At 39.2% G+C, this 16,666-nt stretch overlaps 1 protein-coding gene across 4 annotated transcripts in view; it reads right to left on the reverse strand.

Annotated features, from left to right (window-relative positions):
* Nucleotides 1–5,110: 5,110 nt before the first annotated feature.
* FLRT2 (fibronectin leucine rich transmembrane protein 2) overlaps nucleotides 5,111–16,666 on the reverse strand; it is a 99,313-nt gene continuing 87,757 nt past the window's right edge. For all 4 annotated transcript variants that reach the window (XM_004091857.3, XM_012498219.2, XM_030802442.1 and 1 more), the window contains one exon: nucleotides 5,111–12,667. In XM_004091857.3, coding sequence (XP_004091905.1) covers nucleotides 10,305–12,287 — 1,983 coding nt within the window. In that variant the 5' untranslated portion in view covers nucleotides 12,288–12,667 and the 3' untranslated portion in view covers nucleotides 5,111–10,304. The remainder of the gene's footprint in view (nucleotides 12,668–16,666) is intronic.

The following is a 16,666-nucleotide window of genomic DNA, read 5'->3' on the forward strand; positions in this document are numbered from 1 at the left end:
GTAATCCTGATCTCCTGGGCTCAAGTGACCCTCCTGCTTCAGCCTCCCAAGTAGCTGGAACTATAGGCACATGCCACCATACCTGGCTAATTTTTTTTTTTTTTTTTTTTTTTTTTTTTTTTTTTTTTTTTTTTTTTTTTAGAGATAGGGTCTCACTGCATTGCCCAGGCTGGTCTGGAAATCCTGACCTCAAGCAATCCTCCCACCTTGGCCTCCCAAAGTGCTGCGATTATAGGCATGAGCCACTGTGCTCAGCTTATCTTGATTTTGTTTTTAGCATTTTGATTTCCAATGCCTTCTGAATGCTCATTCCTGAGGCTTTTTTGACACCCACATATTCTGAATTGATTTTCAGCAATAACCACAGCTACGTGTACTCTACCAACCAGATAGAATGCGTGCTACATTATAAAGAAGTCTGTTCTCTTTCTGTTCAACAATGTTGCTCAATGATCCCACTCACCATGAGAAAAAAGGCCTGCCATGGTTGTGCGTTATCCCATGGCACCTCATCTTCCCAACTTTTTCCCCCAGAAAGAATAGAGAATAATGAAAACCTTTCTGACAGACTCGTCTTGATAATGGCTGTGCAAATTATTGAGTGTTATGGGGAATTCTGTATGCTAATTACCTTTAAATAGATCATCTCTACATGTAATTCTTACCCCAATACACAAGAAATTTGATTTTCATCATATAAAGGTGGCAATTTGTCACCATGTGCTTGTGAATTACATCTGCATGAAAAATACATGGTGCTTCATGTCATTTATTCAATGTATACTCAGTACCAGATACTCTGTCAACTACTATACATGCCTTTAATTCTGAAAACCACCATATGTGTTAGACATCATTGTCCCCATTTTAGGAAAAGTACACTGATAACCATAAAGTGCAAGTTATTGTCAAGGCCAGTTGGCAGATCAGTGGTTGAAGCAGGATTCCAAAGTAAGTCAGCTTGATTTCAAACTGATTTCTTAATAACTACCACTCTCCACTCCCTTCTTTACAAGCATATCATTTCTAGGAAAGACTATTCTCATGGCAATAACCAAGATAACACAACGTGAACCTTTAAATGAAATATGCTCTATTTTTATATGGAATATGACATAGTGAATAATGACTGTCTTTTTTGATTTTGCTGATGAAAATGAAAAAAAAAATCTCTGCTTTTCACATGCAAAGAATTCATTTTGACTAGCAGACCGTCAACATGTTTAACTTTGTGTCTACTTGTGTTTTGTGGACTTTTCATGATGGCAATATTTTGTTGCAAGGTGATTTTTTTTGAGTCTCACTCTGTCACCAGGCTGGAGTGCAATGGCATGATCTCGGCTCACTGCAACCTCCGCCTCCTGGATTCAAGCGATTCTCCTGCCTCAGCCTCCTGAGTAGCTGGGACTACAGGCGCCCGCACCACCAAGCCCGGCTAATTTTTTATATTTTTAGTAGAGACAGGGTTTCACCATGTTGGCCAGGATGGTCTTGATTTCTTGACCTCAAGATCTGCCCACCTCAGCCTCCCAAAGTGCTGGGATTACAGGCCTGAGCCACCACGCCTGGCCTTAAGGTGATTTTTAAAGATACCTCTTTGTATGCTTTTCTGCAAGCTGGTTCAGTTTTGAGTTTGTCTGTAATATATCAAAAGGATGTTCTTGGCCAGGTGCAGTGGCTCATGCCTGTAATCCCAGCACTTTGGGAGGCCTAGGATCACCTGAGGTCAGGAGTTTGAGACCAGCCTGACCAACGTGGCAAAACCCGTCTCTACTAAAAATACAAAAACTTAGCCAGGCATGGTGGTGCACGCCTGTAGTCCCAGCTACGCAGGAGGCTGAGGCAGGAGAATTGCTTGAACCCAGGAGGCGGAGGTTGCAGTGAGCGGAGCTTGTGCCACTGCACTCCAACCTGGTGACAGAGCGAGACTCCAACTCAAAAAAAAAAAAAAAAAGATGTTCTTCAGGTCATTTTAATTGTTCTCTCAGCATACCCTGTGAATGTAGACATACTGATTCCATCTAAACTTACAAATCAGATGCATGGCCACCAAATAATCATAAAAACAAAATTTCTTTTAAAAATGTTAATGAGTAATCAAGAGATTTTAATGAAAATATATATGTTTGTTTTTTCTTGTAAAATGCATACTGTGGTGTTTCAGCAAGGCTAATTTTGCACAAGTCAGAACTCCACAGCTCTTTCTGAGGCTAGTAAAAAAAGAGCCATCTGGCCATAAGCGACTGACAGAGTGGCTCTTCCCCTGCAGCTGGGCACCTACCAGGGCCTGGGCATGGCTCTCAACACTGGACGGGGTACAACAATTTACAGAATATGTTTTCTGTTTCCAGGGGCCCCATTGTATAGGCATGAAGCAGACTCACAAAAAATTACCATATATAGGTGCTAAAAATAAAAGCATTTTAAAGTTATATTAACTGCACAAAGGGTTCAGATAATTGGCAGGTGTGATTCCAGCAGCTTTGGAAGAGAGGCCTTTGACTTGCATCTTAAAGGACAAATATGTCATCAGGCAAAGGGGAATGTCATAGGATGAAAGACCTTGAGCACATATACAGTGGTTTGAAGGAGCTTGAGATCCCAGGAAGATAAACGGAAAGCATTTTGTTTGCTCATTTCATATATATATATCATATATATATCTCATATATATCATATATAATCTATATATAAGATATATCTCATATATAATCTATATATAATTATATATATATAATCTAGAGCACGTAATGAAGGAGGAGGCAATATTGGTAAGGAATGTAAGGGAGCAACACGTAGTAGGATACATATGTCACAGAAAGAGTTTGAATTCTATCTTGCAAGCAATAAAAATGCATGTTTTGCAAGCACTACAGTATCATACTCAGGCATTCCTTATAGATTATGATTACCCTTTGTCCTTCAATGTGTTGGAAAGGCTAAATTAGAAAAAGACTAAAGGAAGGGTCTTAACCAAGTAAGAGTCAGAGAACCGAGAGAAGAAAACACATTTGAGACACCATTCTAGTGCTGGAACTAGCAGAATCCTAGGCTGATTATTTAAATGCAGCAGTGTGGTTCATGCCTGTAATCCCAGCACTTTGGGAGGCCTAGGTGGGTGGATCACCTGAGGTCAGGAGTTCGAGACCAGCCTGGCCATATTCTGTTCAAAGAAAGCAAAGAGGCAGAAAGAGCCCAGGCCGACTATTAAAAACCAGCAGCTTCCAAGAAAAATTTTTGATGAGCAAAATTTGGCTGTCCTGGAAAACATTCTTATTCTGCACCAGAACTTACCAGGCCTCAGTAAATATTTGCTGAATGAAATCAAAACTAAACCAACAAAGGCCCATCCTATCCCATCTAGGGAGTTTAGAAGACTTTCTGAGCCAGCATAGTTTTATATTAGGAAAAGAGTGACCCAATACTGAGGTTTATTATGTCACTGAAGTAATAAGAGTTCTCCTAAGGATATATTGAGGTTTTCGTCTAGTTTAGACTTCATACCAAAAAAAAAATAAAATACACAGATATGATCACCCGTTGGTATGTGTGTGCTAAAATGACATATAGTTTGGGGTATTATCATTAAAAACTTTTGTATTCTTAACTTTCAGTAGAGCCAATGAAAATAAAGCTTATATAATATCCCCTAAAGCACACATTTTCATCTATGTTATGGAAAAAAATAATATCACAAATTCAGAAGCCAGTTTACTAATGCCCTAATAGATTGTGACATATGTGCTTTTTCAGCAGAATCTACAAAATACTTAGAGCAACATCTCAAGTATGAAACAAATGCATTACTAAAAATAACCCAACTCAAGACCTTTTAGTAGCTCTTTCAGCTCACCCTATGGGTACAGACATATCTTGATTCCATCTGAAACTTTCAAATCAGATAAATGTGTGGCCATCAAATAATCACAAACAGAATTTTTATAAAAAAATAGGAATGGATGACCAAGGGCTTTAAAAGACAGGAATTTTGAGGCTTCTAAAATGTTCCCTTGATTTGCCATAAATGATAATATATGCATCCACTGAGAAGTTACGATAGCTCCATCATGAAAAATCTGAAGGCTAGTCAGTCTCAAGGATGGTCAATTTATTAAGAGGCAGGAAAACAATCAAGAGTCCATGGAGTCATGCTCAGGGGTAATTCCTGACTCTGCCATTTACAGGATTTGTAGCTATAGACTAATCACTTAATTTCTCTTGAAGCTAAGTTTTAAAATCTGAAAATCAAAATAATGCACCTTACAGGGTTATTTTAAAGACAAAATGCAAACATACGTTATCACACAGTTTGCACAAAGTCTTACATAAACAAAGGTTGTTAGTAATTGTCAGGTGCCATTATTACTCCTTCAGATTGATTTCCACTGTGGTGCTTAATAAAAATTTAAACGGCTGCATGTGTAATTACCAAATACAATTTCTAAGTTTTCAAATACTTGGTGGAAACTTGAAAATTTAATTCAAATTAAGTTCTGACTTTAACAATGTACTCTCTCATTGCTGCATCTATTAAAAACCAAGAACATCTAATACATGACAGTTGCATCAACCTTACCAACAGGTAGAAACATCTCTTTTGTCACCTTAGATGTCCTGTCAATTTAATGAAGTAGTATAAAGTGATTACACAGTCTCTGAGACACTGGAATGCATTAGAAAAAGTGTTTATTACCTGATCTGCGAGTCTCTTGATGGCTCACAAACATTTTTCTCTGAATCCCCAGAAGACCCTAACATAGTGCTGTAGAAAGTAGATGAATAGTAAATATATCGGATGAAGAGATTTCTTCAGGGACATAGTGAGGGAGAAGATTTGCCTGATTTGGCTAAGAACGCATTTCATTATTTTGTGAGGCCTCTGAACTCAGCCTAGTGTTTGGAACAGAGTAGGAGGACATTAATGAATTATTTTGAATGAATGGTATTTTTTGACTAATGGTTTAGTCTGCATAGAATGAGGTCTGTAACTCCTGGCAAAAGTACCCAAGAATAGCATGGATGTTACTTTACATAAAATCCCCAAACGTAATATGAATTACTTGTTAGCACTGTCTTTCAATGTTCCAACAGAGATTCTACAAACAGGTAATACTAGTTAACTGAAATGTCATAAATTTGTTTCCTGATTCAATCTCTGTCAAATACATTATTAATGAAATGGCCAAGAGGAGTTAGCAAAAGGGGTTCTGAAAAATCATGAGACTAATCAGAATTGAAGTTGAGCAAATGAATAGATACATTTCCTTGAGTGCCTATTGAAAGGACGGACGGATGTGCTATAAATTCTGAAGCAGAAAAGTACTATGAGAATTCTCAAAGAAATCTGACATCTAAAAACCAATAGTGTGGCTGGGCATGGTGTCCTATGCCTGTAATCCCAGCACTTTGGGCGATCGAGGCGGGATGACTGCTTGCATCCAGGCGTTTGAGACCAGTCTGGGCAACATGGTGAGACCATGTTTAAAAAAATGTAAAAAATAAAAAATAAAGCCAATAGCATCTATTTTGAAATAGGGGAAAAGAGTATTCTGATAGGATAAATACAATGACATTATCTATATCCTAAACAACATAGATTTCACCAGTATAAAATAAGATGCTCTGTGTATGTGTGCATACCTAAAAGGTATTCATAGGAACACACAATTTAGTTGGGAAATTTAAAAGAACATGAGGATTTCATATAAACTCCTCACACAAAAAGGATCAAATGGCCTTTAGAAATGCAAGTCATGTTCATGATAGGAGAATACGAAAATCCTATTACCTCTTTTATTCGTGCCCTCCCGTGTCATTTTTTCTACATTAACGGCACAAGTATTGACTGTATCCCAATGAACTTACTCAGATAAACACAATGTGGTTTTCTTTTAAAATAAGACTTTACTGAATATATCAACAAGGTACTGTATAGTGTAGAGTGAAGTTTGTCATTAACAAAGTGTGTGACATGGTAGGTCTCAGAGGATGTGTGATGCAGAATCTTCCAGCCCCTTATCAGAAAGAACACACTAAACAGAAACCAGAAGCAAAGCAGCATATGGTTCAAACAATAACAAATCATCAGGTTAACTTTCAGTGAATATATACTAGTCCTATGAGGGACACACACTTGGCAATGCCTTCACCTTGCCTTAAACGGTTATAAATCTTACATTCCAGGGACACCTTTACAAATGCCCCCGTGTGTGTGTGTGTGTGTGTGTGTGTGTGTGTGTGTACAAGCATGTGCATGTTTGATATTAATTTTAAAATGCCTGTTGCAATGGCCTTGCTTTGTGCTCTTCTGGTGGGTGTGCAGGTAGAAAACAAAAAACTATAATAAAAAAATTTGTTTTGTTATAACAACGGTATCAGACATATACAAAACTCTTTCTCCAGTGACAAGCATTCCCCATTGCTAGTAACTTGTCTTTTGACCCTGCTGAAGAAATCAGAGAAGGATGTAGGTTATGCCTTCTTAGCATTCGTATTTTGACTTTAGAAAGAGCATCAGGCAAGGTTTGACAAGACCAAGAACAAGACCAAGAACTGTTTTGTTCTGTGTGAGTATTTTTTTTCCGTTTGGGGCACTGTTTTCTGCTTTGCTTTCCCATGCAGCTGGAATGGTAAGTCGTGAGCAAAACTGCTATTCTCATGTTCTAAAGTAAAATGTAATGTCTCCTTGTTACAGGTTAGAGAAAAATGCTATAAGCAAAGATGCCAATGGAAATTAACCACTTCACTTTTCAAAAGCTGCGATGGCCTCTGCAGCCGAGGTCCGGTGATCAAGTGAAGCATCCATTCCCTATGGACTACAATATTGCCTCGTGTTCTGAATGGATGCTTCGATCACAGCATGAAGATGTTGTCCTCCCCAGTGGGGAAGGAAGTTCTGATTTGTGTGAAATGACTAAGACCATTATGATAGGTGCTAGTAGAAAATGAAGCTGTAATATTAGCTACTTCATTAATACTTTTTACCAGACTGGTCACATTATACTGTTTTTAACCTCAGGGAGAATGTCTAATATATTTTCAATGAACATCCAGATAATTAGAAATTGCATTATTTCTCACAGGGGAGAATGCTTTCCATTTGTTAAAGGAAAATAGGCAGGGGATACATTCCTCGTATCTGCCTGCGATTGTCCCATGCAGTAGGCTGCTAATGCATCTGACGGTGTTTGACAGTAGCCCAGAGTCTCTCTATAATCAAACATATCTCCCCAAACAAGCAGGTATTAACAACTACCCTGGCTATAGATAACGGTCAATATATCCTTTTGATCATGACTATGCCTCTTCCTTTTCAATGTCTTCTGTACAGTGACAGTTACCAAGCTTTGAATGGGATCAGATTCTATCTGAATCACCTCATTTGGCCAGGCAGCATCAAGCTCTTTACTGGCCAGTGAGCATGGCTTTTTTTCCATGGTCTTGGCCTGTACTCTCAACCTTGACTCTTGACTAATCATCTCAAAATACATCATAATGACAGCAAGAGAGGCCCAAACATAGAGCAGGTATATCAGCAAAAATACATTCCCATGACTAAAAATGCCAGTCAAAGCAGAATCCCCAGGGACAGTTGTTTGGCAATTTTCATAAGACACATTAGACATCACAGATTCCATCATGTGCTTTCTATCCTGGTGCAGGTGAGGCTGTAACAAATGCGAGACGTATTTTAACCTTAGCAGTCTTTGCCATGTTGTACACGGATGAAAATAAAGCCTGTTACTAGGTTCAATCTCTTCAGGAACACCTCCAGCAAAAGGGACCCTGTCAGACCATCTTAAGCATTGCACATGACTGTCTCCATTGTACCATTTAAGCCCCAAATAATTCTGTGAACCCCATAAGAAATGACAGGAACCTCTTCATCCTTGTTCTTCCTGGCCCAAAGCGGTTTCAGCAGCCAGAAATCCCACTGGGGGTTAAACATACAATATACATAAATGAGAATGATTATTTTGTGAATAACAGAAATAAAAACCCTCAAAAGTCAAAGTACCATCATTTGAATGCACAATTTTATCTACACGGCCAAGGGGAAGAGGACAGTGGAAGGGAATTATCCAGCTAAGTACACAAAGCCCCCATGTCATTGTCTTGATTTTAGATGTCTTCCTGCTACACTCATCACCTTCACAGACTCTTTTCCCTTCACTGTGTGGACCTAACTTTAAAAAAAGCAATAGCCAAAACCCTCTAGCTAATAGACTAAAATGGAAACCAGAGTCACTTTAGAATTAATTTAAATTAATTCATAGCTAAGTTCAGCTCTACTGACTGCACAGTTTCAATTCTCGTGTCTACGACATACAGCTGCAGTTATATTTTCTGCTTATTCTGAGGGACAAGGGAGATTAAAACATATAAGTTCGACTATATTATTAAAGAAAATAAAGCTCTTACTATAAAGAAAAAGTTGCATAGCATTTTAAACTTTTACAAAGAAGACACATCACAGTTTTCTTTTGCTGAGAGAGAGAGAGCTAGTAAGATGATTGTGACATTTACTTCATGGGTCCCTATAATAATGGCCAGTGGTAAAAGAAATATGCAGCACAGAGTGAAATGTTTTAATTTGATTTTCAAAAGATATTTTCTCCAAGGGAGTAGTTTTTGTTAATGTATGTGATCCATAGCCCTTCTCTATCTAAGGATGGCAAAGATTAAATTACGTGTTTTCTGAAGATGTTGCCTCAAAAGTATCTAGAATTAAGCATGGACATCCTCTCTTTTCTATGCCCTGCTCTGCCAGGATTAGGGGAACAAGCCTTCACTCTCTGACTTGTTTTTCATGGGTTGTCCTGCTAACATAAGATTGATTAGCCCTCCACAACTGTCAAAGTAGAGGAACATCCACGATGGAAAAGGAACAAATAAGATTTCAAAAGTGGAACAGGATCAAAGTCAGTCCAAGGTGGAAACCAGATATTGCTTTTTAAAAAAATTCGTTATTTTGGCCAGCTTTGATGTGTCCTTACAGAATTATCAGCAGTGAAAATTAGTATGCATTTTAAAATGTATAAGTACATAATGGATATTTTGTGCAGCCAAGACTGGCATCCATAATTTTTCCTTGAAATACTGAGCAGAGGGAGAAAAACAAAGGTATCATAAACAACTAATTATGAAAATATATGGGAGATGATTGGAAGACAAGAATTTGCAAGGGGATAAAAGATATTACTTCAAGCTATTTCAACATGATACTAACAAAGCCAGCTGACATAACAGAACCACTGATCAGTTGTTTTTGTCTAAATAGCAGAAAGGGTAGTTTTTAAATAAGTCGTTGTATTTTCCAAACTTTGATCACCTGTTGGTCTAAATATCATGTTGACATAGCCTCCGTGAATCTACCCAAATAATTCTCATTATCAAAAATAATTCCATTCAATATAATTCTTCCCTTTATTTTATTAGCCTCTTCTAAAAAAGTATTCTAGAATATATCTCTGTTGAATGTGATTCAACCTGACATATGATTTGAACAGTAACACTTTTAAAGGGAGTCTTCTTGCTACAACATCAGACCGGTCCCTGAAGATGACTGAAATCAGACTCAAGTCTCTAACTCTGTTATCACATAGGACCAGGGAAGCATGAAGAGTGATTTTTAAGTTCCCAGTCAGAAAGCCAACCCCTGCATTTTCAGGTCCTTTCAAATCTCAATTTTCTTGATTCTGTCAGGCCGGGTTAACTTATCTCATGGGAACTGGCTTCCTCTTGGTGCTTTCAGCATTTCCCACACAGGGTCAAATTAGGGTAACTACCTCCATTCTTACATTATATAATTTTTTACCTGTCTTCCGGACCTGGAGGTATAGGAATAGTGTGAAACTATCTGGGCCATTTCTTGTTTTACCCATATTATTCCTCTTACCCTGATGAGTCCATTTAATCTGCCCTTTCATCTGACCACCAGGAATTTATTCTGACAGCTTCAACAGCAAAGTGGTTGATGTGTATCCTAAGGAAGAATCACTCGTTCTTTTTGCCTTGGCATTGGGTTCTCATTGTACAACCCTGTACAGTACTTCAGCAACTATTTTTTTTAAGATTTAAAAAGCAAAGAGTTACAAAACTGTTTGTAATTAACTTGAAATAGAAAAGATAGCACTTTTTTTAAATCCCATTATATAGTACACCGTATAAATTACAGAGTATTCAAATGCACAAATGCATCTGTGTAACATTTATCAAATGTAATCTGCGTGTCTTTATGTGCACACACGAGTGTGTTCTCAAGAGTCTAATTGTCCGCCTTGATAACGCTGGGCCTCTGGCTGTCACGTATGGCAGTGCTCCAGGTCTGGCACGCTGCTGTTGCAGTATCGCATGTTGTTGGGGATATGGCAGTCTGTGTAATTAATGCCCCCATTTGGGGTGTAAATGGGCTGCAGTCTGAAATCTCCTTTAAGGAGTTGATCGTTATTTAAGGAGACGATCTGAAAACTGGTTTCTGTCATCTCCAGGATGGAGTTGTCCTTCTTGGTGCCTGCCTCGCAATAATCATCTTTCCGCCGGCCACGGTTGTATTTCCACTTCTGGGAGGTGTAGCGCCCCTTTTTGTGCATGTGCCAGCAAAAGACGCTGAGCAAGACCACCAGCACAAATATCACCGCTCCCCCGATCAAGCCCGCCAGCAGAAAGGGGGAGCCCATGCTGTGGGACGTCGTCTGCTCATGGCTGGACGCTGTGTTGCTGCCGTTGTTCAGATAGGAGGCATGGGTGGTGGCCTCTGAACAAATGGTGTCTTCTACAGCGCGGTAGTTAAAAGCATCCAGTGGCACTAAACAAATCCGATAGGTGGATCGGGGCTCTAGGTTAACCAGGCTCAGGTGTTGCTTCTCACCGCTGACTATGCGCTCCTGAACAATGCCCCCTACTAAACTGTGGCCCATTTTCACCCATGTGAGTTTGTATGCCATCACGGTGAAGAGAGACAGCCAGCTGACTTGAATGGAAGTATCATTCACAAAATGGATAGAGAGCTGGATCCGTTCAGAAATAGGTGGGGTCACTCTTTCTCTGCCATCCCAGTCAGGAATCGCGGGAAGTTTCGATGTGGCAGGAGTCGGAGGCGTGTAGCTTCTGCTAGGGTTTGGAATAGAGAGGGTGGGAGGCTGAGTGGTCGGAGAAGCTGTACTTGGGGCTGGGGTGAAGAGAGGCAGGCCGGGGGTCGTGGTGGGACAGGACAAAAGATTCATATTTAATTCCCTGACCGCCATCCCCCGGACTTGTTCAGGACCTTGGCACATGAAACCCCGCACGTTGAGAGATGAAGGGATATATTTGAGCCATTCCGTGACCCACTTAATACTGCAGTCACAAAACCAAGGGTTATTCCGAGCTGTCAGCTGCTTCAGGTTGGAGAGATTATCAAAAACTCCTTGAGTCAGCATCCGCAGTTGGTTGTTGGATATATCCAGCCGTTCCAGCTTACGCAGATTTGAGAAGGCTGTCAAAGGAATGTGGTTTATCTGGTTGTCCTGCAAATAGAGCCTGATCAGATGCGTACCTGGGAGATCGGGAGGAGGGTGGGACAGCGAATTACGTACGATTGAAAATTCCTTGAGCTTGGTGAGATGGCTGAAGGTGCCCTCGGCGATACCCTTGTTGGTCAGGAGGTTCCCATCCACAATAAGACGCTCCAAGCTCGTGAGATTCTGGAAGGCCATGTCGGATATGACAGCAATTCGATTTTCATCCACTCTTAGCTCTTGCAAGTCCACAGGAAGCCCAACAGGCACACTGCTCAGGTGATTCTTAGATAAAAACAACAATTTGAGGCTAATAGCCTCCCGGAAGGCCCCGTCTTCCACCCCCACTGTGGATATGGAATTGTCATCCAGGTGCAGCTCTTCAAGCTTCAAGAGCTGGGCAAGAGCAGCCCGTGAAATGGTCTGAATATTGTTTTCCTGCAAATGGAGAACTCTGACATTCTTGGGAAGGTTCATGGGGAATTCGTCCAGTTGGTTGCCATACAGGTAGACCGTGTGCACCGACTGTACATTGTGCAGTTCTGCAGGAAATCCAGCATTATTAATTTGGTTGTTGTGGAGGTAGAGCACGGTTACGCCCTCCGGGATCCCAAGAGGCACTGAGGTCAAGCTTCGCTCATTACAGTAGACAAAGTTCCTGTCGCAGCGGCACACACTAGGGCAAGCCAGGAGTTTGGACACCTGTGAGTAGAGCCCCAGGGAAATGATAAGCCAAGACTTCAGGAAAAAAGCCCCATGGCTGGGCCACTTTGTGGTCTGTAGGCCCATTTCTGAAGTACAGAAATAAAATACAATGTGGTGGGAAAAAGAAAAAGAAAAAAAAAATAAACAGATAGCAAAATCAAAATGACTGGATGGCGTTCTGTTGAAGTCCAGAACTCCAGCTAGAGGGAACGTCCTGAGGGCATATGGTAAAATAATCTCCCTGCTGTCTCTGTTCTTATCAGCCTGTGTTGCCCTCTTTGCTGCTGTCCTCCATGTGCAAAAAATTCAACAGGGAGAATTTTTCCACACTGGCAACAGGTGATGGCAAGTTATCAGCCGTGTCAACACAAGCCCAAGTGGGCAGGCAGAACTCTCTTCTTCTTTCGTAGGTCAAGCCAGCCTTGATTAGCCTATGAACTTCTTGGTTAAGTTCAATCTGCAATCTGTTGTAGGAAAGAAAAAAGGAAATGGTCAGTTAAAGGCAGTAATGACAGAAGTGTCAAATATGACCCTGAGCCTTTCAAAAACAATGAGATTGGGATGAAATGTTGAGAGGCCAGCGTTGGCATTAAGTGGAATTTCAAATAACAGTAACTTAGTTGGAAAGGTATTCAAGAAATAATTAATATAGTATCTTCAAAAGGACATCATGCTATTACCTGTCACTATCAACCATCATATTGTGAATTTAACATCCCAATCAGTACCTTCTCTTTTATCTATTCTTTATCTATTTGCATATCCAAACACTTAATTACAACAGGCACACTGCTGAATCCACTCAACCAGTTAATGATAATTATCTACAAATCCTACTGGTCATAGACTAGTTTCAAGGTAGAGGTGATGACTGACAGCTAGCAAAAGTAAAGGGGAAAATGTGAAGCCCTGCAGAGTTATATATTTAAAAATGCAAAATGGAGACTAATAAAGTCACTTAAAAAGATGCATCCTTACAGAAAAGTTATTCCAAATGTATTATATATGGAATATATATGATATTATATGAACTTTCTATATACTATGTTATAGAAAAGCTGTAGCTGAATAAATTGCCATTTCCTTTTAAATGTATTTTAAAACTCTGATACAAAAGCTTATTCATGCTTAATGGAAAATTTTAGAGAATAAAATATAAAGAATACAGTACGAAGCTGATAAAGATTATTCATTATATTATCACTCAGAGATAACTGATCGATTTGCTTACTTTCCTTTTTTCTATACATATACTTAACAAAATTGGAATCATTATTTTTCTTTTTGTTACCTAACATATGTCATGACCACATTACCATGTAATTTAAAAAAAATCATTCAAAGAAAAAAAAGAAATTCAAAGAAAAAATTTTTCAAAGAAAAAAAAAGTAGTATAAACCTAGTGAAAGAAGCATGTATGAAGGCAGAGAGACTTTTTTCTTTCCCACTTCTTGTCTCCCTTCCTCTTTATCTTCCTCCAAAATAGCTTGCACCTCGAGTCACCGAGGAGAATGACTAAGCTCCAGCCCACAAAACATTTCCACTTATCTCCTCCTTCGGGACCTCTAGGTCCAGATGAGATATACCATTGTGATCCCTTGAAGAGTTGCCAAGCTCACTACTAGAGGTAAATTATCTTTCAACAGCACCACCTTCCTTCCGTCTGTGCTTTCCTGCTTTTATAAGAGGTCTTTTAGCAAATTTTGAAATGACAGAAGATACAGTTGAGGAAGTCAAGGCAATCCACAGATAGTAATCATGCCTTCTTGCTCCAGAATGTATTCCATCTGTTTTTAGATTAGAGTGGTAAAGAAGTTAATTGAAAGGTGCCAGATTTGATTTCCCTACAAAATAAGCTAACATGACAGGACATGGCAAACTGAGAGTCTCTTAATTCTCACCAATACATGGAGATTGAAACAACTTACATCTAAAAGCACAGAGGAACTATTTGAAATTGTTCCCTTAGCTATCTTTAGAAATATAATTAAAAAAGAAAAAAAAGAACACTGGAAATGTTATTTAAGTGTTAAGGACGTTGTAAATGTGTTCTATAATTTAAAAGATTGTAAGCCATCTAAAAAAAATGCCTTTGATGACCAGAAATGGTAAAATTCATTTTTTATTGTTTAGGAAATAGAAGGTGGGTGGCAGGGGATCTTTTTTCAGGTAAAAATAGAGAGATATGATGCTTTATTAAAAATCAAGCATGGCTGGACTTGATTTCACGTGGTGGCTTACACCTGTAATCCCAGCACTTTGGGAGGCTGAGGCAGACACATAGCTTGAGCCCAGGAGTTCGAGACCAGCTTGGGCAACATAGTGAAACCCCATTTCTATTAAAAGTTAGAAAAATTAGCCAGGTGTGGTGGTGTGAGCCTGTAGTCTCTGCCACTCTGAAGGCTGAGGTGGGAGGATTGCCAGAGCCTGGGAGGTGGAGGTGAGCCAAGATCATGCTGTTGCAGACCAGCCTGGGTGACAGAGCAAGACCCTGTCTCAAAAAGAAAAAAAAAAAAAAGTCAAGCATTATTTAATTTTTTACAAAACCTAATACACATTTTGTTGCTGAAAAAGGATGCCATTCCTTCCAAAAGAAATCTATCTATAAACTTAAAGAATAATTTATGTAACTGAGGTGGCACAGGAAAAATGAGTTTAATGCTATCAGCCTGATGGCATCCTTAGCTCAGGTTTCAAACCATCTTAATGTTCCCTAACATCTTGGTACTCAAGTGTGGTCCTTCATCCAGCAGCATGAGCCTAACCTGGCAAGATGGTAGAAAAGCTAACCCTCAGGCCCAGAATCTGCATGTTAGTGAGAGCCTGGGGTGGGCGCATTCAAATTTGTGAAGCACCATGAACATCTTATTTAATCATTCATGTTTTAATTTATTAAATGTAAAATAGATGCAAGAGCATGTTACATGACTCTTTTGAGAAGAGTTAAGGCATAAGGCATACTAATCACTTTTGTCCCCGGGAGACAGTTTCAAATAATATCTTATATGTAAATTACATCTTCTGGGTGGAGCAGTGCAATGACTATGTATGACACTTGGCCTTAACAGAAAATGCTTATCTGAATGACAAGTACTAATGCGTAGTAGGACCTTAAAGAGTGACTTGTCATCATAGGAGCCCACTTTTGTAAAACATTTAAGAATAAAAAACTGTTTGGTGCTATTAATAATTACTTCCACAAGAGCTAGGAAAGTGAGACTAAAGAATAAAATGTAATATGTTTAAGTATTCTACTGGAATCTTCAAAGTGTGATGAAGCAACCACTGAAGAGAATGTCCTAAGGGAGAAAAACAGCAGCACCAGGGTCTCTAAGTTCATATGTAAGAAAAAATAGATACTTCTACATTGTCTTATAGGCCAAGTATTAGGGGCTAAGAAACAAATCAATATTTGAGGATGATGGTGTTTGCTTAGACTTCATCAACTAACAGCCTCAAGGACATTAACACTGGGAGTAAACCAAGTACTCAGGGATGGGCCTACAAACTATTATTATGCATCCGAATCGTACATTTTCCATTTCCTGAACTGTGTTCTCTGCAAGGAGAGAATAGGCCCCCATCAGCCAACCCTTTGCCCCCGGGCCTTGCTCTCTTGCAGGCATATTTTACTCATGAGTTGTTCTTTTATAATTATATAAGAAGATGATTTGGTTCTGAAGAAAGCTCCTAATAAGATTACATGGGGCAAACTGTCACTGTTCATACACCTTAACAGGAGAAAAGTCCCGTCGAGACCACAATGTGTTGATCGGCTGTGACAAGTTCAATTTGAACGAAAACAAACTCTCAGAGCTTTCTTTGACCTTCTTGGGAATCCCACAAAATAACAGCATATAGCAGATTTGTTCTGTTCCGTGTATCAACAGCAGCTTACACCTATCAGTGAATGCACTGTATTTTTGTTTCAATCAGTATAAATATTGGTAAAATTACAACCACCTAGGCCATAATGATTTTCTAAATTTAAATTTAAATTTTCTTTGCATTTCCAGCTGTGGTTCCTATTGAATAATGAAGGTAGAGATCCTCTTAGACTTTAAGTTGGGGACCATATTTACAGAGAAAGAAAGTATAATGGTCACCAAGCATAGATCCTGAATTCTCATCCTACTTCTATCACCAAGTAGCAGCAGGATCTTGAGTACACATTTCTCTTTTCAAGTCTTAGCCTCCTTATCTGAAAAATGATAATAATAGTTCCTGACTCACAGCACAGTTGACAGGGTTAAATAAAATAATACTTGTGAAAAGCTTATGTCTGTACATGGCAAGAACATAATAATGCTGATTATTCTCTATGTAATTGTTATTATTAATGATATCCAAAGAGCCGAATTCCACTGTGTAGAACAAAATAAAATCAGCCTTGACCTGCCAAGCTTTATGCACTTCCAACTACCCCAGTTTCTCAGCCTAAGCACTACTGACATTTTGTGCCA

Source organism: Nomascus leucogenys, chromosome 22a, assembly GCF_006542625.1.
Source record: "Nomascus leucogenys isolate Asia chromosome 22a, Asia_NLE_v1, whole genome shotgun sequence".
NCBI classification, from domain to species: Eukaryota; Metazoa; Chordata; class Mammalia; order Primates; family Hylobatidae; genus Nomascus; species Nomascus leucogenys.